The sequence below is a fragment of the Pristis pectinata genome, chromosome 17, assembly GCF_009764475.1.
Source record: "Pristis pectinata isolate sPriPec2 chromosome 17, sPriPec2.1.pri, whole genome shotgun sequence".
Classification (NCBI taxonomy): Eukaryota; Metazoa; Chordata; class Chondrichthyes; order Rhinopristiformes; family Pristidae; genus Pristis; species Pristis pectinata.
In genome coordinates, this window is record NC_067421.1 from 35963362 (window position 1) to 35988700 (window position 25339).

Below are 25339 nucleotides of genomic sequence, written 5' to 3' on the forward strand. Positions count from 1 at the left end.
ATGCAATGGAGAAATGAGGGAATTAATTGGATAGTGCTTTTAAAGAACTTGGACAATGGGCCAACTGGCCTTTTATGCTAAGTCATTCTATGATATAGCTTTAGTAAATTTTCCTTCATATATTATACCGATACACAAATAACTTTTAGCGCTGACTGCTGCAGTACCATAACAAAAATCAAAAAATGCTCTCCCATGTCCAATGAGAAATGCATGAAATGTCTGAGTGAAAAGACGAAATTGCAGTAGTTATCTAAAATGTAAACACATTATCTTTGATTCAGCCAATAAGCATCTGTGGAATAAATGGAGTAATTAACAACTCATAATCAAAGATGATGAGTATGCTGAGGGAAAATTATGACCTAGAAATTCTTAAGTGCTGCAAGGTAAAATAGGCTTGAGAAGAGGATCCCCAGGGGTTTTGTGCAGGACTGTGGAAAAGTGAGTTCTCTGAGCACAAGACATGCAAGGCAAAGTATCACAAATTCCGATCCATCTGGATTAATTGTACACGGTGAGCGTGCATTACTGTGAAAAATGCCAACTCAGATTCCAATTTCCTGCCATGGCTATAGTTCTCAGAGCAATATTTCTTAACAGCAATTGCTGCTTCATGTGTTGGAGCTGACTTGAAGCAGTTTTGGCTTCACGTCAAGGAGCAAATTTGGGAGTGGGCAACACATGTCTCTGCTGGATGATGGGAGAGATGTCATTGGAAGTAGGCAAAACAGGTAGTAATCTGACTGATCAGGTTCCCCAGGTCACACTTGCCACACTGGAGACATCAGAATCATAGAAGATTTGACGATCATCTTCAGTGCTAGACTGCCTGACAGTGCTAAAGGACAGGCCCTTTCACTGACACTGGAGAAGGCCTTCTTCTTCCCGGTTGTGCATTCACATGGCTTCTGAAGTGCATATGCATGCATTACTGTTGCTGCAATGGCATCACACCAAATGTATGTTGCACAATCATTGTAACCATTGCTGCACGCTCAGCTTAGGTGCATCATTTCACACACATGGTGAACAATAGCAGAATTTCCCAAGTGCTTTTTGTATTTCAGTTGCATAAAATCACACAATTTTCTAGCTAATAAGTTCTATTTTTATACCAGAACCAGAATGGTACTTACAGAGAAATCCAATGACTTTATGGCACTTTTGGGATTTTCTTTTATAGCCTTCAAAATCCCATAACATCCAGCACTCCGCATAGGATTCCGGGCCATCTGCGAACATTGATCATAAAATCTTAGTCATAGAGCTATATGGCATGGAAACAGGCCCTTCCACCCAACCCGTGCGTGTCGACCAAGTTGTCGAACTGAGCTAATCCCATTTTCCTGCATTTGGCCCATATCCCTTTAAGCCTTTCTTATCCATGTAAGTGTCCATATGCCTTTTAAATGTCATAATTGTACCTGCCTCTACCACTTCCTCTAGCAGCTCATTCCATATTCTCACCACTTTCTGAGTGAAAAAGCTGCCCCTCAGTTCCCTTTTCTCAATCACCAAGTAGATCCAAGGCAGGAATCAATAGATTTTTGGATTTTAAGGGTACCAAGGAATATATGACTGGTGTGGGAAAAGACTGCCGTGATAAAAGATTCAGCTGTGATCTTACTGAATGACGGAGCAGGTGTAAGCTGCTTCTACTTCTTAAATTTTAAATTAAAAAAAAAATTTTATTTACAGCGTGGCAACAGGCCCTTCCGGCCCAACGAGTCCGCGCCGCCCATTTCAAACCCAAATTAACCTTCCTGTACGTCTTTGCAATGTGGGAGGAAAGCAGAGCACCCGGAGGAAACCCGCGCAGACACGGGAGAACTCCATCAATGCTCAAAGCCCACAACAAAGCAAGAATTTATTTTGCTTCCAATGATAAAAGTCATTGCATTACAGTAAAGCCCGAGATATCTTGAGAAAAAAGGCATTATACAAATCAAATACAAAAATCATGCACCTGTGTGTTTGTTATATATGAAAGCAGTGAGCCTCTGACAGCACAGGTTGGACCTTGTTGAATATATACCACTGGAACCCAAATGAGTGAATAAGAATAACTCAGCAGCTGCAAAGTTTGCCTCTTTCCTCTCCACAAACCAATCCCTCTCCAATGTTCCTCCTAATGTGTTTGCCCTTCACTCTGCAACTTGTTCTACATGTGTCCCAACAAGGCAATAAATTACTTCAGCAACACTCCCCCCCGATGAGGGCCAAATATCACCCCTCCAACCTGTTGTGTGTGTGTCAGTAATTGGAATGGCTCCTTCAAGCACCAGTTAAGCGACTATTTCCGTACCATTGGTCTTCCGTGCTCAAGGGTTTTGACATTTTTAAAAGTCAAAATGAGAGAGATATGGGACAGATTGTGATACAAAGACATCTGCAAATTGTCCTGCAGAGGGTGGGATGCAGGAGATATAAGAAGACACAAAGAGAATTAGGGTGGCACAGTGGTGCAGCAGTTAGTACCACTTCATCACAGCTTCAGGGACCTAGTTATGATCCTGACCTCGGGGTCTGTCTGTGAGGAGTTTGCAAATTCCCTTCAGGCACTTGTTTCTTCCCACATCCCAAAGGTTGATTGGCTGCTGTAAATTAGGTTAATAGCAAAAAGAATCAAAGTGGAATTGATGGGCTTATGAGAGAGAATGAGTTGCAGGAGGCAGGAAAATAAGGAGAATTGGAATGGAACTAATGGGACTGTACCCCTGGGAGCTGTCATGGATGCAAAGGATTGAATAGCCTCCTTCTGAATCTTTAAACATATAAGATAGGCACAAAGGAACACCGTACAGCATCCCCTACAGATTCATCAGTGGCATGGCCACCATTCTGCTCCATTCTGTTAACTGCCACACAGGTTGCTTTCGAGAAGATGCACACATACATTTCTCCTGTCTCATGATGCCTTCTGCAACAAAAGGAACTTAGTCTTGTGGGGTGTTCACGGTGGAATAGTTGACTGTGGTTGAGGTGCGGGTTGTGCTTAAGTTGAGGCTTGGAAAGTGTTGAGTATGTGAGGATATGAGAAGAATGTTTAGCAAGGTGCGATGTATGGATTGCAAAGATATTTCAGAGCGATGGGCAGAAGAATGTTGGTAATGAGGCAGCTGGTGACAGTTAGGATGCAGAAGTAGTTTAGTAATGTTCCTATGTTAACAACTCCTATCTATTTTTTTGATTTTTTTTCCTTCATTGCAGTCAAGTCCTTGAGCAATATTCTCCTGCTGCTTCCTCATGTTTGAACACTTTCTTCCTCCATGGGAGAAAGGATGTCTCACCTTGAATCAATTTCCTCCATTAAGGCGCTCACTGCTGCATCTGAGAACCTTAATACTTGCATTCTCCCTACTTCAGCTACTTCCTACCAAAAGTGTTGTGGTATGAATTTGCAGTCAGAACCCCATTTTAAGCGACTGTCTGTAAAAAGTGAACTGGCCTCCTAACATCACACCCCATTGAGAGATATGCAAGCATGAATCCTTGCAAAGATGACTGCATGGGTACTAACACAGGTAGGAAGTCTATAACCAGCAGCTGTTCAATTCCCAGACAAAGGTTTATTTAAACTATAATTAATTATTTTATGCAGTGATTGGGATAGCTGTATTACAAAGGGACATTTCATTAGCATACCTGTTGAGCAGCATACTTACATTAAGTCCAATTAGAGTGATATTAACTCTCAATCCTAAGGATAACAACACAGCTCCTTCTGCAGAAATACGATTATTACTACGACCAAACACAAAATAAGGATCAAAATTTTTGCAATCTCAGACTATCACACAAATCCAGAAGAGCTTAACATACTTTGTTGAACAAAACTATAAGTTAAGATTTCATCAATACAAATTCTTCATGTTATTTATAACCTCAATGTTGCTTTAGCATTATACAGATTATATCAGTGGAAAGCACTGTTATCTTTGAGTCACAACATTGTGATTTCAAACCTCAGTCTAAGGTTGCATTGCTAGAAGTGCCAGAGTCTGCTGGTTTTTATAATAGATTTTACATGTTCCCTCCTATCTATTACACAGATAGGAGGGAGTCCTCTTGATATTTGATGCTAAATTCTACCTCAAACAACACCAGCAAAAGCAGACCAGCTGGTTATTCATCTTTCTTGTTTGTGGGGTTATGCTGTGGGCACAAAGACTGCCCCCACCTGCCTATCTAATAGTCAATGCTTTCTGAAGTAATTCATCGATTGATATGAGATATGGTAAGACATAATATAATTGTAAATAGGTACATTTTCTTTTGCAGATTGTTTCCAGTTTTGTTACTAATACATCAGTGCAATAAACTGAAGATATCAAAAAATCATATTTCGCAAATACCCACTGCAATCTGCAAACTGGTTTATAGGATTTGTTATTTTTTTCAACTATGCTGGAATCCCAGCATTAAAGAGGAAGATACTAAATTTAGTTTAAAAAATAATAAAGTAAAACTAGTATCAGTAATGCAGGCCACAAAACTACTTGATTGCTGGAAAAATCCTACTTGGTTCATCACTGTCCTTCAGGGAAGGAATCTTACCTGGTCTGATCTAAAGGTGACTCCAGACCACCAATATGATTGACTTTTAAGTGCCTCTGAAATGGGCTTAGAAGCCAGTCAGTTTAAGGACATTAGAGCTGGACAATAAATAAGGTCTATAGCCCGTGATACAAGACAAGAGAATCATTTATTCTCTTGCCAATAATTGGTCACACTCAAGACATGAACTACCTCACCTAGACCTATCTGTCCCAAAGATTCATGAGGTGGCCTCATGTTAATAGACCATGCCTCCCTTGACAAAATCTACTGAATGGGGTTGGTAAAGTCCAAAAACTGGCCCTGAAGTCTACCCTACATTCTTCTTTAAAAAAAAATCAGAATTCAGTCCTTGCATATTAGGAATAATTATTTGAGAAAACTATTTCAATCATGAATACGAATAACATTCTTCAACTGAGCCACTTTATATAGTTAAAAAAACTGTAAGAATGTAAACATTAGTATACCTGACATTCAGATGCTCTAAAACATTGTTAACTTTAAGTGCTTCTCCAAGAGCTTTTGCTCCTTCATTCCCAAATCCATTATAGGATAAATCCAGTACTCTCAGAAAAACGTTATCCTGTAGGAGGGAAAATAAACTGTAATCAACTGCTATTCTAATGGAAGCCTTTGTAAATCTTGAACACATTAGTTTCTGGACCAGATTATGGTCTAAATACAAAATTTAAACTGCTAGATTTAACTCTGCCTTGATTTAAAATCAGTTATCTGAACATCAATGGTATCAAAAATAATGTAATCCCTACTCAAGGAAAAAATAGAACATCTAGAAATAAAATATATAATATGGATTCTATTGATTTCCTATTTCCTTACAACATAGATAGTGGCGATTTGGCCCATCAAGTCTTTGCCAGCTCACAGAGCAATCCTGTTCTTCCACTAATTCTTCCCTGAAACTTATTCTCCTTATGTTATGTTCTCATCAGCTGCCCCCAGATTCTGCAATGCACTTAATTTAGAGTGGCCAATTAATCTCCCAAGATGCACGCCTTTGGGACATGACTGGAAACTGGAGCACCAGGAGAAACCCACGCAGTCAGAGGGAGAACGTGCAAACTCCACACAGACAACACCTGAGATCAGGATTGAACCTGGAGCATTGGAGCTGTGAGGGAGCAGCTCCATTAGCTGTGCCACTCTGCCACCCATTCCCAGAGGGAATTTCACAGGGGAAAATCTTGTTTGAACAACCTTACTGAATTTTTTAAGGGGGTAGCCAAGAGAGTACACAACGGTGATACAATCGATGTAATTTATTGAGGTTCTGAAATGGCTTTGATAGGTCAGAGAATGTGGAGTCAGGGGGGCAGCAGAATGGATTGCTGGCTGTCTCCAAGACAGAAAGTAGGGAGTGGGGTCTTTAAAATAATGGAAGATTTTATGCAGAGGATATAAAGAGAAAGTTTCCACGTGGGGATGGGCATAAATGGAGACCATCAGTATAAGATAGTTGTCAAGAAGCCCTATAAGAAGTTCAGGAGGACAGAAAGTAGGAGCAGGAGTAGTCTATTTGGTCCTTCAGTACCATCAGTACCTTTCGTACTGATCAGGTCCTTCAGTACCTTTTGCCCCATTAAGATGAAATAAGATTAGACATCTTTATTATTCACATGTACATCGAAACACACAGTGAAATGCATCTTTTGCGTAGAGTGTTTCGGGGGGCAGCCCGCAAGTGTCGCCGTACTTCCGGCATTATAGGAAGGAGATGGAGACTGTGGAGAGGGTGCAGAAGAGATTTACCAGGATGCTGTCTGGATTAGAGGCTTTGAGCCATAGGGGAAGGTTGGACAAACTTGGGTTGCTTTCTCTAGAGCGTCGCAGGCTGAGGGGAGGCCTAATAGAGGTTTCTAAAATAATGAGAGGCATGGGTAGTGTAGGCAATCAGAATCTTTTCCCCAGGGTAGAAATGTCAAACACCAGAAAGACATGCTTTTAAGATTGGAGGAGGGAAGTTTAAAGGCGATGTGAGGGACAAGTTTTTTTACGCAGAGAGTGGTGGGTGCCTGGAATGGGTTACCAGGGGTAGTAATGGAAGTAGGCAGTTTGGTGGAGTTTAAGAGGCTTTTAGATAGACACACGAATATGAAGGGAATGGAAGGATATGGATGATACACAGGAGGAGGACATTTAGTATAAATTGGCATCAAGATTGGCACAACACCCTAGGCCAAGTGGCCTGTCCAGTGCTTTACTGATCTATGTTCTATCTAGTTCACCATTCAATGCAACAATGGCTTCAGTACCCTGTTCCTGGCATCTCTCCATATCCCTTGATCCCTGTAGCATTAAGAAATGTATTTATCCCCTTCTTGAATATATTTAAAGCCTGGCGGCACCTACCCTGAGGCCTTCTGCTATTCCTATGCATCCTTTGCCATGTAGGTAGTTCCAGCTTAGGTTTAGTTCCTTCAGCCCAGTATTTTCTGCGATAGCATTTCCCAGCTCATTTCCTTGCAAAGTAACAAATAAGTTAGTAAAGTGAAACATCTTAATAAAATCTAATAATCTGTTTCTCCAGGTGATGTACATGGACATCATCCCTGAAATCATTCTTGTCCATCTCTTCTACATTGTCGAAAGGCTCTGCATCCTTCATAAAGTGTGTTTACCGGAACTAGATACAATGGACTGGACTGTGTTGGCTATCGCCAGCGACATCAATTCACAAGCTGTGTAATGGAGGTTCAGATCTTTCCAATAGGTTTGGAAGGCTGAATCTGCCAGCAGCAGAACCCAGTCTTGCTGGGTTATACATGAACCATGTTGGGAAATCACCTCTTGGATGCTGCACTGTCAGCATTAGAAACCAAGACCCTGTTGAGGTTTGCAACGTAAAGATTTAAGAGACAGAGGGTAGGGCAGACTAATTTTTGAAAATTGTTTTGTTTTACTTTAATGTTTTTACTAGATGTTTTATGTCAGAAATGTTTAAAACTGTTAAAATCACTTACAACTTTTACAGCTAGAAAAACTCTGCCCCCAGCTTTGCTTCTTCTCAAAGCTTGTCAGGTAGACCAAGGGGTGGGGCTTCCTCACAGACTCTTAAGGTCCAGATCACAGCGCTGGATACAGGAATGAGGAAGGCCACTCAGACAGGTCCTCTACAATTGATGTTGGGGCTGGGGGAAGGGTGAGAGGGAGTGAAATTGACTGCCAGCACCAATACAAATTCAGACCTCACTAGCGTGATCTGGTCCATTTTTCCAATTGATGCTGAACTAGTGCTCTGTAAAGAATTAGTGTCACTATCATTTTTGTTCTCTTTGCCTCTGTTTATAAGGCTCAGGATACCCTTGCCTTTATTAATAGTTTTGTGGACCTGTCCTTCCACCTTTAAAGATGTGTGCATAAATACATCCAAGTCACTTTGATGCTGTATTCTCTTTAAAATTCTGCTATTCAGTTTGATTTGTCTGGCCTGGCCTTGAAATTGTTACCATTTGCCCTCTCTTACTGATTTGCTTGCAATAAGTTGTAAACTTGAACCCAATCTGTTCCCCTTATCATTCCGTACACCTCAGTCAAAACTTGCAGCAGAAGTGTAGGGCTGTTGTTCTTTTAGCCTATTTTGATGAACACCTTTGATCCATTCCTTATGACCCAAGATGACTTACTTGTATGGAAATGAAAATTGGGAGACCTGTGTTGTACAGCCATACCTGGAGTATTACTGATCCTGTTGTGGCTCAGGTTTAAGATCTGCAACTTGAGTGGGTTGCTTATAGCTTCAGCCAGGTAGTTAGCAGCATGGTCATCAAAACAGTTTCCCGCAAGGTCAATCTTTATTAGAACTGTATTCTCCATGAGCATGTTGCTGATTGCTTTGGCTCCTTCAGTTCCCAGTTGGTTATCGGACAAGTCAACATCTACATAATATTAAGAAAGGCATCTTGTAATTAGATTTAGCTTTCTGAACAAAGACAGCACAAGAATTATTAATAATCTTTCAGCATTAAAAAGTATACATTGCAATAATCATTGAATGTTAATTTTTAATAAGCAAAACCTTATGAATTGCTAATTTCAGAGGCTCAGATTTTGTCCCATCTAAAAGTACCTGTACAAGAGTACTTCTCATAAAAGTCACTAGGTAGCATCAAGGAGCCAAAACCTAGGCTAACATCTCCATTTACTAGCCTATGGATTGTGGCACCATGGTAGTGTAGTGGTTAGCGTAACGCTTTACAGTGCCAGCGACCCGGCTTCAATTCCGGCCACTGTCTGTAAGGAGTTTGTACGTTCTCCCTGTGTCTGCATGGGTTTCCTCCAGGTGCTCCGGTTTCCTCTCACATTCCAAAGATGTAGAAATTAGGAAATTGTGGGCATGCTATGTTGGCGCCGGAAGCGTGGTGTCACTTGTGGGCTGCCCCCAGAACACTACGCAAAAAGATGTATTTCACTGTGTGTTTCAATGTGCATGTGACTAATAAAAATATCTATCTATCTATCACTTGTAGCATTCCCAATTATCATCCTAATTGAAATGACAAACTAAAATTGCACAAAATTGCATTATACCTACGTTAGACTGTTGTTTATTGACTACATCTCCACCTTCAATACGATAATTCCAAGCAAACTCATCACCAAATTCCAAGACCTGGGACTCAACATCTCCCTCTGCAACTGGATCCTTGACAGCCTGACCAACAGACCGCAATCAGTGAGGATAGGCAGCAGTACCTCCAGCACGATTATTCTCAATACTGGTGTCCCACAAGGCTATGTCCTCAGCCCCCCATTCTAATCCCTATACACTCATGATTGTGTGGCCAGATTCTGCTCTAACACCATCTACAAGTTTGCAGATGATACCACCGTAGTGGGCTGCATCTCAAATAACGATATCAAAGTACAGGAAGGAGACAGAGAGCTTAGTGACATGGTGTCATGACAACAACCTTTCCCTCAATGTCAGCAAAACAAAAGAGCTGGTCACTGACTTCAGGAAGGAAGGCAGTGCACATGCACTGGTCTACTTCAATGGTGCTGAGGTTGAGAGCTTCAAGTTCCTAGGAGTGAATATCACCAATAGCCTGTCCTGGTCCAACTACGTAGACGCCATGGCCAAGAAAATTCACCCACACCTCTACTTCCTCAGAAGGCTACAGAAATTTGGCATGTCCCCCTTGACACTCACCAACTTTCATCAATGCACCTTAGAAAGCATCCTATCTGGATGCATCACAGCTTGGCATGGCAACTGCTCTGCCTGGGATCGCATGAAACTGCAGAGAGTTGTGGACACAGCTCAGCCCATCACAGAAATCAGCCTCCCCTCCACGGACTCTGTCTATACTTCTCGCTGCCTTGGTAAAGCAGCCAGCATAATCAAAGACCCCAGCCATCATGGACATTCTCTCTTCTCCCCTCTCCCATCAGGCAGAAGATACAAAAGCCTGAAAGCACATATAACCAGGCTCAAGGACAGCTTCTATCGCACTGTTATAGACTATTGAATGGTTCCCTGGTACAATAAGATGGACTCTTGACCTCACAATCTACCTCATTATGATCTTGCACCTCATTGTCTACCTGCACTGCACTTTCTCTGTAGCTGTGACACTTTACTCTGCATTCTGTATTGTTTTACCGTGTACTACCTCAATGCACTGTGTAATGAATTGATCTGTACGAATTGCATGCAAGACAAGTTTTTCATTGTACCTCGGTACAAGTGACAATAATAAACTAATTCCAATTCCATTTGTTAAGATTGGTGTCTCTTGTGAATTTCATAAGGGGCTGTTAACTAAAGTTGAAGCTCATAATATTGAAGCACATGAAAATATTTATCTCACTTGTAAACTAGCTGAGTTTTAGGAGATACAAGCCAGGGATAAGGGGCAGGTACTCAAATTGCAAGGATAAGCCTAGTGATATTCTGAAAAGGGTCTCTTTGAGCTATAACTATTTACTGAATTTATCAATGAATCACATAATAGGATAGAAAGCCATTTATCCTACCCTGATGATGTCACCAAGAAAAGACTGTAATCAGTTGACTGAAAACATTAAACTATAAAAAGATATTATTAAGCAAATTGAGAAAAGTGAGGCAAAGGATTTCACCATGGGTAAATGATATCATTCATGTTGGGCCTATAAAGAAGAACAAAAGGGCCAAGAACAAACTGCAGTAGAACTCCAGTAATCTAGTACCTGATGGTCAGAGGTCAATGATAGTTTGGCATCTAGCTCACAGATTGGTATCGGTGACTGAATGAATCTATTCTGGTCTAGTCTGTCATTTTTGGTTCTGCTGAACTTGAAGCAAATTGCTGAATGTTGTTTACTTTACACTTTTTCACTCAAAAAGTCACCCCACTACATTTCCTGCTCCCTTTAAGCTCACCAGCCTCTGTTTCCTGGACTGCCTTTCAACTTACTGGGTTGTGTTTCCTGTGCTCTCTTTAAAGTCACTGGGCTCTGTTTCCCATGCTCACTTTAGATTCACTGGAAAATCTATTATGTTACTGTGTAAAATGTAAAAAAAAATGAAATAAAAGTGCTAAGGTATTAATAGGAGTAACATCCAAAAGTGTGGAAAATCTGCTAGTCTGGCACCACCAAAGTCCGAAGGGTGCCAGGTTACTGGAGTTTTACTGTACTTTATAAATGGTCAAAAGTCAACAAGAGTGAAGTTCCAAAGAAACTTAAGGGTTTGTCTATAAAACATAGATCATTATGTGTAGGAGGGAAGGGTTAGATTGATTATGGAGTAGGTGTTTATATAGGTCGGCACAACATCGTGGTCACAGCCAGGTACTGAACTTAGTTTAAAAGGCTAAAGGAATGTTGGCCTTTATACTTAAAACAAAAATGTGATAAAAATTATGATACTGCAAAAGAGTCTGTTGGTACCAGTGGCCAGATTATCACCAATGGCCAGATTACCATGGACAAGCCCTCCATCTCAGAATTCAGAATCAGATTTATTATCACTGACATGACATGAAATGTGTTGTTTTGCAGCAGCAGTACAGTGCAAAGACATAAAATTTATAAATTACAAAAATACACAAAGGAATAATGAGATAGAGTTCATGGTTTGTGGATCGTTCAGAAATCTGATGGTGGAGGGGAAGAAGCTGTTCCTGAATCATTGAGTTTAGGTCTTCCGGCTCCTGTACCTCCTCCCTGATGGTAGTAATGAGAAGAAGGTGTGTCCCGGATGGTGAGGGTCCTTAATGATAGGTGTCGCCTTCTTGAGGCACTGCCTCACACTTAATAGATGGCCATCTGGATTCCTGTAGCCCAAAGTATGTCATTGTCTGCCCTTATCTGTACCTTGTTCCATCCTCCAGCATCGCCCAGAGGTATCACCTCCATAGTTGTTCCAGGACTAATAACCAAGGAATCATCACTGGACCCCTAACCCTCACTACTTTCCACTCATAAATAAACACAATTGGCACCAAGTCAGTAGTTATGACTTGGATGGAAGGGGCATCACATATACTTTCATGGTGTCTGAAGATGACAAAAAGTTTGCAGATGACATGAAGGTTGGAAGTGCTATGGATAGTGTAGAAGGTTGGTGTAGGTTACAGCAGGATATAGACAGGATGCAGAGTTGGGCAGAGAAGTGGCAGATGGATTTCAATCCGGAAAAGTATGAAGTGATGCACTTTGGAAGATCGAACTTGAAGGTGGAATACAAGGTTAATGGCAGGATTCTTAGCAGTGTGGAGGGACAGAGGGATCTTGGGGTCCAAGTCCATAGATCCCTTCTAGTTGCCGCGCAAGTTGATAGGGTGGTTAAGAAGGCATATGGAGTGTTGGCCTGCATTGGTTGGGGGATTGAGTTCAAGAGCCGCGAGGTAATGTTGCAGCTCTATAAAACTCTGGTTAGACCACAGTTAGAGTATTGTGTTCAGTTCTGGTCACCTCATTATGGGAATGATATGGAAGCTTTAAAGAGGGTGCAGAGGAGATTTACCATGATGCTGTCTGAATTAGAGAACACGTCTTATGAGGAAAGGTTGAGCGAGCTAGAGCTTTTCTCTTTGGAGCGACGGAGGATGAGAGGCAACTTGATAGAGGTGTATAAGATTATGAGAGGCATAGATAGAATGGAAAGCCAACACCTTTTTCATAGGGCGCCAATGTCCAATAACAGATAACATCCTTTTAAGGTGAGTGGAGGAAAGTTTAGGGGAGATGTCAGAAGTAGGATTTTTACACAGAGAGTGGTGGGTGCTTGGAATGCACTGCCAGGGGTGGTGGTAGAGGCTGATACAATAGGGACATTTAAAAGTCTCTTAGATAGGCACATGAATATAAGAAAAATGGAAGGTTATCGGCTGTGTAGGAGGGAAGAGTTAGATAGATTATGGAGTAGATGTTCTGTAGGTCGGCACAACATCGTGGGCCGAAGGGCCCATACAGTGCTGTACCGTTCTATGTTCTATTAAAAGCTGGCACGGTAGCGTAGCGGTTAGCGCGACGCTATTACAACGCCAGCGATCAGGGTTCGATTCCTGTCGCTGGCTGTAAGGAGTTTGTATGTTCTCCCGTGTCTGCGTGGTTTTCCTCTGGGTGCTCCGGTTTCCTCCCACATTGCAAAGACGTATGGGTAGGTTAATTTGGGTTTAAAATGGGCAGCACGGACCTGTTGGGCCGGAAGGGCCTGTTACCACGCTGTAAATAAAATTTAAAAAAAATTAATTTATAATTTAAAAATTAAAAAAAATAAGACAGCATAGAAAGTGAAAATTGCAAAGACAACGTGTCAGTTTGGTTATAAGCCTTGGGCAGAACACAAAGAAGACATTTTCTCCTGGTGGCAAGACTATGAACTTAGTGCTTGTTACTTTACACTTCAGGCACTGTAGATGGATCAGATGCACAGTCACATCCTTTTAAATAAGGGACAAATAAAATGGAGGCTTGATAACAATATAAATCTGAAAGAAATAATGACAAAATGATGATAACTTTTGAAAAATTATGTGATATAGCCTAAGATGTTTAAATTAAAACTGTCAAAACAAGCAAACCTTGTGAAAAAGTGACACCAATTCCACTTTCAACTTTGGTTCCATCCTAACTCTGCTTGGACCCCAGTCACAGCCTGCAACTGTGATCGCCATAAGGAATGGAACTTATGTTATTAAAAATAAGATGGAGAGATAGATACAAAAGTAAAGTAAGGTTACTAATTTTTGTTTCAAAAATTTTCCAATAATTTCCCCCTTTTCTCATCTTCCTTTCTCAAAAACACAACCCTTACTTGGACACAATGTAACTGGTGAACCCACATGGCAAACAGCAGGATGAAACTACTCTGCAGACTGAAGACTACACATAAAAATGGTTAAACCTGCAATGTAACAGTTCTCCTTCAGCATCTCTGCGATTGCTTTCGCACCCATGGCCTCCAGCCAGTTATCCTTCAGATTCAACTTTATGACTGTAGTGTTGGTTATCAGAGACACGGAAATGGCTTTGGCCCCCTGAAAACAACAATTAAAAAAAGATTAGAATTTCTCTGCCTTGATCAACAGCAGTCTAAAGCTGCCAGAATGACAAAACTAGAATTGAGGTTTTTTTTCTCTCTAGTGGGATACAGACGTGTTTTATTCTCAAAATAAGCTGTATGAGAAAGATTTGATAGCTCTGAAGATGCAGTTTATTTGCTACTTTCTTAAAGGGTTGCAGTCTACTGCAGGAAGAATAACACCAGCTTTGGGCTCGAGTGAGACCTGGTACTAGAGGTAATTGAGTTCTGGTTGACATTGCTGAGATACAATAGGAATAAAGTTCTTATTGGATATCTTGGGGACTTGATAAACATTAGAGAGCCACTTATAATGTTTTAGGAAGACAAAAGGTTAGACCCACTTCCTCTCAATTTTAGAAATATATTGTAATAAAGAAAGGCATGCACAAGTATGCAAAAATGCATGCAACAGGTTTTGGAAAATATCAATCATGACTCAGGTTCTATCCAGAGTTAGAAAGTTAAGACTTCAAGCTCAATTTCTGAAATTTGGGTACAAAATCTAAGCTGATGTTCTAATGCAGTATTGAGGGACTATTGTACTGTTAGAGACATGTTGAATTGACAAATTATTTGGGGTTGTAATAGTATTTTTGAAGATATTAATTGGCTTTTCTGTGTATTATAGATGATCATGTATGCCAATTGCATGTTGAGTATATATCCATTTCCACTGGATCAATTAGATTGTCAAGTAGAGGGTTCCTTATCACATCACTTCAAGGTGTCAATGACTTCAAGAGGAGGGAACAGATGAGAAAGTTAATGAGGGTTAAAAAAAACAAAATGTTTAAAAATCTAAAAAACCAGGAGATGTTAGAATTAGATAACAAGTTTACAGCATTTGTGAAGAAGAATGCAAGAAAAATAAACTTTTTAGACTACCACCTATTTTCATAAACTGACAAGCATGTGCCTATTTCTGGCATTTTATGTTTCATTTCTAAAATAGACATTTAGCCTGAAGATCAAGATTTGTGACTTAGTTTAATATCCATTAATCATAGAACCTAATATTAAAAGTGAGTACAATATGCAGCCACAACTATATATTGCATTTAGCATAAGAGATAGAAGCAGGAATAGGACAATCAGTCTCTCATCTGCTCTGCCATTCAAAGAGAACATGGCTGATCTTTTACATCAGCTCCACTTTTGTGCACTAACCATTTGGTTCCCATATCTAAAAATCGATCAATCTCTTTCTTGAATATATTCAGTAAGCTTCCACAGGTCTCTTGGGCAAAGAATTCCAAAGATTCATTACAGTCTGTACGAAGAATATTTTTCTTATCTCTGTTGTGACTGACGAACCTTTATATTGAGACTGTGAGGCTCTAGACATGCCAGCCAGTCAAAAGCTGTGTCCACCCTCCCAACCCTCTTAAGAATTTGTATGTTTCAAAGATGACCTCTCATTCTGCTAAATTCTAGAGCGTGCAGGCCCGGACTGCTTAATCTCTTCTCATACAACAAACTTGCTGTTCCAGGAATCAATCTGGCAAACCTTCATTACACTCTCTTTCGCAAGTATATCCTTCTCTCGGCAGTGCTAGATCCATACAAGATGTTTCAGATGCATTCTCATGAGGGGCCTGTATATTGAAGAAGGACCTCTCTGTTCTTACACTCAAATCTACTTGTAAAAAAGGCGAACATATCTTTCGCCTTCTTATTTGCTTGCTGTACCTGCATGTTAACTTTCCGTTACTCAGGTACAAGGACACACAGGAACCTCTGAACACTAACACATTTCAACTTCCAACCAATTAACAAAACAGAAGTACCCAAGAAGGACTTTCTAGCCCAGACTACAGAACTAGTTAGCTGGCGCTGTTAAACCCTGAAAGGAAACAATACTGGCAGATGTGGGGGTCTTCAACACCTTGAGAAAGAATGACTCGGAGTAGGAAAAGGTAGATGAATCTAGACAGTAACAAGATGAGATTGCTAGCTAGGAAGAGGTAAAGCCTAAAATTCTGTTTAATTTCCACCTTAGGGGATGAAAAAAAATTTCAGATAAAAACTGTGGCAAATATAAATGCTCCTGACCAGTGTCATAATAGAAATGGAAGTTCCATTTAATTAAAACCTAGAACCTTATTTAAGCAATAGACTTATCCACTGCCAGTAAAATCAGTGGAAAAGTTCTTTCTAATAAATGTATTCAATGAAAGTTGGTCTGACCTGAGGTCCAAGTCCATAATGCATTAGAGACAGTTCTGTACTGTTCATGTTGCGCAAAAAATAGGAGATTGGTACCACTCCGTACATTTCACATGCCTGTCTATACTGAGCCTTCCCTGTAGAATCATAAGTATTTGCACCTTCTGAAAGGAAACCATATCAGATTAGCCAACTTGACATACAACATTGATATGTGTCCTGGCCTTACTTAAGCTAATATCGCAAACCTGGTAAAATTTGTTCAACATACAGCACCCTTTTCTTGTGAAAACTCTTCATCATTAAAATATGACATAACCTTGCCGTGACCTGTATGGTGCTGAGCACAGTCTGCATCTGGCTTCTAGCCCAAGTAATTATTTTTTACTTGGCCTCTGCATTTGAAGCCAAGTCAACTTTTGTCGGATACTGACAAATGAACATTTTTCCTCAGTGACATCTGCACAGTGATGAGGCACTGCAATCCCAGCTGCTCTTCCCCAGTCTTTTCCTGGAGGCCAAGGTATTTCAGTTCCTGAATCAGAATTAATTCAGACCAGAAATCAGTGTTCAGCATTTCTGGTCTGTATGGATTTTTTGGTGTTTTTACTAATTGGACCATGGGAGAATTGGAAATTAGTAGACTAAAGACAGTTGTTGCTTCTTCCTTTCCTTCGGTTCTTGTCTCCTGGAATTGTGGCTCAATGTCAATCCCCATACAATAGTGACATGACCGGAAGGGCTTGTTACCGTGCTGTATAAATAAAGTTTAATAAATGCAATTACTGAATAAGAAAACAAAAATCAATTAAATCATTATTAAACTCTACCAGAACATAATAGGTTTATGTAATCACAGCAACAAATTCATGGATTATTTGTTTGGGTCATTTCTCTAATCAGTTAATGTTATATAGTTTTATATAGTTAATGTTAGGAGTTTAAGATGTGTCCCAATACTTTTCCTTCTGCTGAGAGCAAGTCCTACATGTAACTAAGTGAAGTAACTGTGTTTTCCATGATTCACCTATGAGGCTGGACAATGAGTCTCACCAGGATACTCAACTGTGAGCAGAGACACAAGAGACTCCCGATGCTGGAATCCGAAGCAAAAAACAATCTGCTGGACAATGAGTCTCACCAGGATACTCAACTGTGAGCAGAGACACAAGAGACTCCCGATGCTGGAATCCGAAGCAAAAAACAATCTGCTGAAGGAACTCAGCGGTTGAGCAGCATCTGTGGGAGGAAAGGGATTGTTGACGATTTGGGTCGAAACCCTGCATCAGGACGGAGAGTGGAGAGGGGAGATGGCCAGTATAAAGAGGGGAAGGGGAGAGGTGAAACAGGAGTCTGAGGTGATTGGTGGATTGAGGAGGGGTGTGAGATGACAGGTAGGGTGCACCAGGTAGGGGAGGTGTGCAGGGGTGGAGCTGGGAGACAGTGGCAGGTGAATGATAGACAGAGGCAGACAGAGAGAGAGAGAAAAAAAATGCTCAACTGTGTGCGGTCGGAGGGTGTCCAGCCAACAGCAGAACCTAGCATGCTCACCAACATGAATTCATACACAGCAAACAGGAATGAACACCTGGACTGATTTCCTATTCCCAGCCTAGATTTTATCTGCCTCAGTGCAGACAAGGGATTCAACCTGGTATCTTATTGATCTGTAGGGTTCAGAGCCCCACCAGGGCCATGAAATCAATAACTAGGACAAAGCAACCAACTCTTCCTTTAGCCTTTTGTGCTGCAGGAGCTTGGATGAAGTTTGTACATGCCACTGAAAAAAAATCCAACACAGTTTGGAGTATGTATGAATCTAGTGACATAGTAAGTTTGCCTTACCAATCAGATCTGCATCTCTTTGATCAGTTTGCATCTCACCATCAGACATTTCTTCACTTGATTCCTCAGAAGAACTGCTGAAAGATGGGAAAACTTTGCAGACTTGTTCCTTCTTCAGATGATCCTTGCTATGTTTTCGAGCAATTATCTGGAAAGTTTAAAATAAGACAATTGATTTGACATCACTGGCCTCTATTATTGCAAAACATTCTGGCAAAACATTTGACAATTACATTCAATTAATTAATGATCTGAATAATGAAGTAGTAATTTCACTTTATGGACAAGTGACAAAAGTTAATTGTACAGCTTAACCATTGGAAGAAGACTCTTGGTAGTTATTCAGTGAAGATAATGTAAATAATGGTGCTAGGATTAAGTCACTGAATGACCGTCCACAGCCAAGGAACACTGATCCAGAGACAGAAACTTAAATTCCACCAGAGCAGTTGTGTAATTTAAATTCAAGGAAATAAATAAACCATGTTTTTAAAAGGAGCGAGTAAGTATAATCATTACTACCAGGTTGTCACCTCGTTCACTAATGTCCAACAGGCAAGGGAATATTATCCCTACCCTGTCTGGCCTATATGTGACTCCAGATTCACCAATGTAAGATAAGATATCTTTATTAGTCACAAGTACTTCGAAACACACAGTGAAATACATCTTTTGCGTAGTGTTCTGGGGGCAGCCCACAAGTGTCGCCACACTACCGGCGCCAACATAGCATGCCCACAACTTCCTAACCCATATGTCTTTGGAATGTGGGAGGAAACCAGAGCACCCGGAGGAAACCCACACAGACATGGGGAGAACGTACAGACAGCAGCCAGATTCGAACCCGGGCCGCTGGCGCTGTAAAGCGTTATGCTAACCGCTACATTACTGTGCCAATGTCGTAGACGCAACACTGCCTCTCCAGTTCAGGGGCAATCTGGTATGAACTAAGAATGCTGGAATTACCAAAGATCCAGTGATGTCCTCATTGGTCCAAAGGATGAGTAACTTCAGCCAGACGCTGAGGCTGTTCTCCTTGGAGCAAAGAATGTTGAGAGGAGATTGGATAGAGGTGAATAACGTCATGACTGGCTTAGATAAATAAGCAGAAGCTGCTCCCATTCATGGATAGTTCAACAGCACTGAGTAGAGACAAAAAACAGAAAGAGTACCGGTGGAAGAAACAGAATCAATAAGGGCTTTCAAAACAAAATCACATCGGTGTTTGAGAGGAAATAACTTGGGTGATGGGGGAGAAAATAAGAGAGAAATCAGACTAATATTTGCTTTACTAGGAGTTAGCAAATACTTCGAAGGCTGAGTGACAACATTCTGTGCTTTAACAATTCTACATTCTGTAAAGGAATTAAAAAAAAATCTTTTCCTTCCTCTCCAACAAAGACATTTATTCCTCGAAACTTAAAGGAAGAGAATGTGGCCAGAGGATTCGTGGAAGGAGCTCCTGACCTTAGGACTCTGGATTGAAACTCAGCATAAGGGTGGAACTTATGGGTGGCATGGTGGTGTAGCCAGTAGAACTACTGCCTCACAGCTCCAGCAATCCAGGTTTGATCCTGACCCCTGATGTTGTCTGTGTGGAATTTGCATATTCTCTCTGTGACCACATGGGTTTCTTTCAGGTGCTCTGGTTTCCTGCCAATTGGAAGACTGGTTGGCCCCTGCAAATGCTCCTAGTGTGTAGAATATGGTGGTGGTGCGGGGGCGAGATGGTAGGATTGTGGGAAGAATGGGGTAGGGTGAGATCAGTGTTAAAATTGAACTGCTGCAAGAACTCAGTGGGTTAAGCAGCATCCCTTGAGGCAAAGGGATGGTCAACGTTTTGGGTCAAGTCCTACATTGGGACTGAGACTGCAGTGGGAAGATTGCCAGTATAAAGAGGTAAGAGGTAAGAGATTGCCAGTATAAAAAGGTGAGACAGAGGCTGGCAGGTGATTGACAGAATTGTGTGAGGTTGGGGATGACGGGCAGGTGGAGCCAGATGGGAGAGGAAAGGTAGAGACAAGAGGCCAGAAGGTGATAAGTGAAGCCAGCTAAGGGAGGGATGATGCCTAGTTGGAACCAGATGGGGGAGAGGGTATGAAAGGTAAGCCAAGGGAGAAGAAACCCAGGTGGACAGATGTGAGGGTGATAGGCAGATGGAAATGGAAAAGGTGAACAAAGGGAGAGAGAACCAAGGTGAGAGTGGGAAAGGAACACAGGGGGTGTGCGTTACCTCAAATGGGAAAATTTAATGTTCACAGAATTGGGTTGTAGGCTACCCCAGTGGAACATGAAGTGTTATTCTTCTAGTTTGTGTTTGGCTTCATTGTGGCAGTGGAGAAGGCCAAGGACTGACAGGTTAGTGTGAAAATGGGAAGGGGAATTGAAATGACTTGCAACTGGAAGCTCAAGGTGGCTGTGATGGACAGAACGCAGATGCTCTGCCAAATGGTCACCTAGTCTATGCATGGTCTGATGTAGAGGAGGCCACACTGAGAGCATCAAATACAATAGATAAATGTGTAGGAGGTGCATGTGAATCTCTGCCCCACTGTGCAGGGCTGTTTAGGTCCCCAGATGGTCGTGAAGGAGATGGTGTAGGAACAAGTGTTACACCTCTTACAGTTGCAGGGGAAAGTGCCAGGGACAAGCAGGGGTGGGTGGGAAGGGATGAGCAGATCAGGGAGTCACAAAAAGATTAGTGTAAAGCTGGGTGCTTGATGGTTGGTGCAGACTTGTTAGGCTGAAGGGCCTGTTTCTGTGCTGTATTTCTGTATGATTCTATAAGCTTGAGAAACAGCAATAGATGGAATATCAACCTTCTCATCTGCTCTCCAGACATCCACTGCCAGAAAGCTGAGGGTAGATTATTTTCCCAGAAAATAATGCAACATTTCAATTTATAATAGGTTTGCAACTAAGAACAGAGCAAGGTGCCTTAAATGTTCATATCACCTGAACATTTACACCTCAATCAACATAATTAAAAACTGATTATCTGGTCATTATCACATTGCTATTTGTGAATTGCACATTGCTATGTACCAATTTTTCTTACAAGAGTTCAAAACTACATTGGCTGTGTAGCACTATTGTGTTTTCTTTCTGGAAAGATCCCAAAGGATTGGAAAATTGTACAGCATAAGAGTAGATAGGTTGGTGTTAATATATTAGCCTATATATACAGACAATTGACTAATTTACAGAAAATAGAAAGAAAGAATAAATGAGCCAGTATCGGATTAGCAGTGGGGAACAATTGAGGTCCATGCTGTGATCTCAACTGCCTGCAATCTGCATTAATGGCAGATGAAGGAACCAAATGCACTGTAGTCAAAGTCGCTGATGATAAGAAGTGGGTTAGCAAGTTGTGAGGAAGACACAAAGAGCTTGCAAAGGGAAGAAGTTGGCAGACAGAGAATAACATGGGTATGTCAGAAATAAGAACGAAAAAAAACAAATTATTGTTTAAACCACTGAAGTCTACAGTATATCACAGTACAAAGAGATCTGTATGTCTAAGTACATGAAATACAAAAGGTTATCATACAGGTACAGCAATACTTAGGAAGATTAATGAAACTTGGCCTTTATTGCAAGGGGCTTGAAGTATAAAGGGAAAGAAGTTTTTACGAAATTTTACAGGATACTGATGAGACCTTATCTGGAATACTGTCTACAATTTTGGTCTCCACTAACTTGCTTTGGATCGTCATTGCCTCTGCTTGTAGGGATAGTGAAAGTGCTATATAAATGCAAGCCTTGTGATTATGGTCCAGAGATGAGGCGATTGGATGGACCTCTTGTATGATAAAATGGACTCTTGACCTCACAATCTACCTCCTCATGGCCTTGCACCCTATTGTCTACCTGCACTGCACTTTCTCTGTAACTGTAACACTTTATTCTGCATTCTGTTATTGCTTTTCCCTCATATTACCTCATTATACTGATGCGATAAAATGATCTGCATGGCTGGCATGCAAAACAAAGTTTTTCACTTCTGGCTTGGTAACAATAGTAAACCAATTTACCATCTTCATCGTCTCTGCTCCTAGAGACACTAAAGGTACTATATAAATACAAGGAGCTTAGAAAAAATAGAGGGCTATGGGTAAGCCTAGTAATTTCTAAGGTAGGGACATGTTCGGCACAGCTTTATGGGCCGAAGGGCCAGTATTGTGCTGTAGGTTTTCTATGTTTCTATGTAAATACAAGCCCTGCTATTATGATCCAGACTTTCATGGTCTCTGCTTCTGCAGGTAGTGTAGATGCTATATAAATGCAAGCCTTGTGACTATGGCCCAGACCTTCATTGCCTCTGCTCCTAAACATAATGAAGGTGCTATATAAACGCAAGTTCTGCCATTAAGGTCCAGACTCTCTGCTTCTGGAGGTAGTGTAGGTGTTGAACCAGCTGTGTGGTGCACAGTGCAAGTGCTGCCTCCGCTTACTTTGTTGTCCACATTGCCCCTGCTCGGAGGGTTGCCCGGCCTGTTGGGCAGCCTGCTGCCGATGCCCCCGAGATGCAGGGCGCCACCAGCTCCTGAATTCTCCTCACCCTGCTCCCTTTCACGGCCCAGAGCAGACTCGGACTCACTCCCTTCGCCTTCTCCCTGGCTCAGACCCATGACGGGGGAGGAAACGCTCCACCTGCCCTCGGAGTCCGTTAGGGGAGGAAGCCTGGCGTCGACCTCCCCACCCGCGCCTCAACCTACCCCGGCTACAAGTGATTGGCATCCGAAGCAGCCAATAGCCACTCGGTGAAGGGAGGCCCTGTAGGTTTTCAACCAAACAGAACGCGAAGGCGGGGCTTCGTCTGACCAGCAGGTTAGGTTGACTCCCTCGCAGCTTCCCGTTGTCATGGCGACTGAACATTGCCCCCCCCTCCCAAACTCTTGCTCTTTCATCCCCAATAACTCGCCATACAGTTTCTCCTTTGATTAAATCAACAACGAGAAACACACTTAACCGAGTCAAACCCACGAACCTCTTTTAATAAAACGTGATTCAACTTAAACGCCAAAGAACAGCGGCGGCGGCTAACCCAGAATGCCTCGCGGCATTTTAAAAACATTTTTTAAAAAAATCAATAACAACCTACACTTTACCGTGTTAATTTATATCACGATTGATTCCGTCCCTACGTTGCAGAAATAATAAATCGTGCTCTTTGCAGCGGGGGAGGGGGGGGAAGGGGAGGGGTCAAAGGTGAGAAATTGGCGCCACGTGTCTGCCCTGACGGAGTGAGGAGAGATCGAGATATTAAATGGGTTTATGGTGGGATATTGTGATTAAACCGCGCTTATTTGATGAAAGTGGATAGTATTGACACCCATTCGATAGTGGGGAGGGGGTAAGCGGGTTGAGGCTTGCCGCCCCTCCTCTCTAAACCTGATAGCCGGGCCGGGCCGCCTCCCCTCCTGCCCTGATCCTCGCCGCAGTACATGTTTATTTATCACCAGCCCGCCCCCCTTCCTTTCATCGGCGGCGTCTCTCTTTGGAGTTGCTGCGCCCTCCCCCCCCCCCCCCCCCCCCCCACACGCCAATTGATCTTTTGCTCATAGTCAATGAGTTGAGTTCACAGTGACGATCCCACGCCTGAAAGGGGGGGGGGGGGGGGGGTAAAACTGCCTGCCAACCTTCCAGAGCAGGGCTGAGAATATTCCTTTTGCTTGTAAATAGAGGTTAAATGTTTTGCTTTTTTAAAAAAACAAAAGTGGGTGTTTTTTTTTAAAGTTTGGTGATTGCGATTTTCCACGCTACGCCTCTTTCCCCCAATATATTTTTGAGATCAGTTATCAACCAGGAATGTCGAAGCAGAGTGTTACTGGGGCGTCTCAGTCCCAGTCCCAATCCCAATCCCAGTCACAATCACAATCCCAGAGCGCCTCGTCCTCCAGTGCGACGGGATCCAGCAGCCTCTCCTCTGCAGGCAGTGCCACGGTCATTTTGGATTCCGCTCCTTCTCAAGAGCTCACTCCAATCCCCGAAGAAGAACCACCAACGCCTTGGGGACGGCTTTGGGCGCTGGAAAGCGGATTTTGGAATCTGGGTAAACCATTTAATTTAACGGTCTCTTGTCGAACTGCTCATTGCTAAGGAAAAGACTCTTTTTAACCTCGAATAATTAGATTTATGATAGCTCCAGAATTCCTATACTAGCTAGCACGCTTGCACGTTGTACAAGCGTGCTATGCTTGAGCCCTAACAACTCATTGTAGTTTGGCGACGTCTTTCCTGTCTGTTAGTACCTTAAGGGTGGAATTTTGAGTTTAAATTGAGAGTATTTGCTCATTTCATATTTTTGAATTGACACGCAAATTGCATTAAGGCAGTCATGGATAAATCCTGTTGGGAAAACTAATGTTCTGCGTGCTGCAAAATGCATCTCCAATCTTGCGGAAGGCTTTCTAAACAACTTAAAGTATGATTTTTTGATTTTGAAATGGTTTCACCTGTAATTGTAACTAATTACTGTATTGGCATTTTTGTAGTTATTTTTACTTTGGTCATCTTGAAAGCGAGCCTTCACAAAGTAGTTCTTTCATGACATAAAGAACTATAGCGTAATCAATCCCATATTAATTGCTTGTGTCACAAACTATTCTGGTGAAAATATTAGGATAAATACTAATCAATAGTTCTGTTCTGCAGTTAAAAGTCATAGTAAATTGCACTGGCCAAATGAAAATGTCTAACATACTTGACAAGTACTCCTGTTCCTCCTAAACTGTTACATGCAAGTAAGTTTACTCCTAACACTGGGTCCTAACCGTTTACATCTTTGGGGTTAACTGAAGAATACATTAGAACCTAATCGAGCCACGCGCAGCCAGTGTTACAGAAGGGGCCTTTGGAGGTGTGAACACAGCAAACTTTGCTTCCTTGCTTTTTTCTGTGTGACTAGTGCTGCCTTCCTCCCTCATAATGAACCTCAATTTATTGCCATGTTTGATGCAAAGGAGATATTCAGTACTCAACAGTTGGGGCTATACTAAATAGCTTGCTGCAACAAACCAATATCAATTGTGGGATAACTAGGCGTGTGGATATTGTGTAAAAAATGTCTTTCTGAACTGATCTGTTTTGCATTTTGCTTCTGTACAAAAAGCATGATGTAATCTGCATTTAAAATATTTTGTTTTTGCTTTGGATTTATGTATGCATGGACTCTTTGGCCATGACAAAAGTAACTTTTGAGCTGTGGTTGTTGTGGGCATGGCATGA

At 41.7% G+C, this 25339-nt stretch overlaps 2 protein-coding genes across 5 annotated transcripts in view; one reads left to right on the forward strand and one right to left on the reverse strand.

Annotated features, from left to right (window-relative positions):
• lrrc74b (leucine rich repeat containing 74B) overlaps window positions 1-22817 on the reverse strand; it is a 35331-nt gene extending 12514 nt beyond the window's left edge. Inside the window, exons 1-10 of one of the 3 annotated variants that reach the window (XM_052032216.1) lie at window positions 22564-22817; window positions 19076-19144; window positions 18110-18257; window positions 16286-16428; window positions 13919-14051; window positions 8253-8459; window positions 6934-7043; window positions 5031-5146; window positions 3669-3747; window positions 1140-1235 (exon numbers count right to left, since the gene is read on the reverse strand). In XM_052032216.1, coding sequence (XP_051888176.1) covers window positions 1140-1235; window positions 3669-3747; window positions 5031-5146; window positions 6934-7043; window positions 8253-8459; window positions 13919-14051; window positions 16286-16428; window positions 18110-18257; window positions 19076-19144; window positions 22564-22740 — 1278 coding nt within the window. In that variant the 5' untranslated portion in view covers window positions 22741-22817. Of the gene's footprint in view, window positions 1-1139; window positions 1236-3668; window positions 3748-5030; window positions 5147-6933; window positions 7044-8252; window positions 8460-13918; window positions 14052-16285; window positions 16429-18109; window positions 18258-19075; window positions 19252-22563 lie in introns of all 3 variants that reach the window. The other 2 variants (XM_052032218.1, XM_052032217.1) reach the window with 2 other exon arrangements.
• A 534-nt stretch (window positions 22818-23351) lies between these two features.
• Window positions 23352-25339, forward strand: part of chek2 (checkpoint kinase 2) — a 33201-nt gene continuing 31213 nt past the window's right edge. For both annotated transcript variants that reach the window (XM_052032035.1, XM_052032036.1), the window contains exon 1: window positions 23352-24164. In XM_052032035.1, coding sequence (XP_051887995.1) covers window positions 23921-24164 — 244 coding nt within the window. In that variant the 5' untranslated portion in view covers window positions 23352-23920. The remainder of the gene's footprint in view (window positions 24165-25339) is intronic.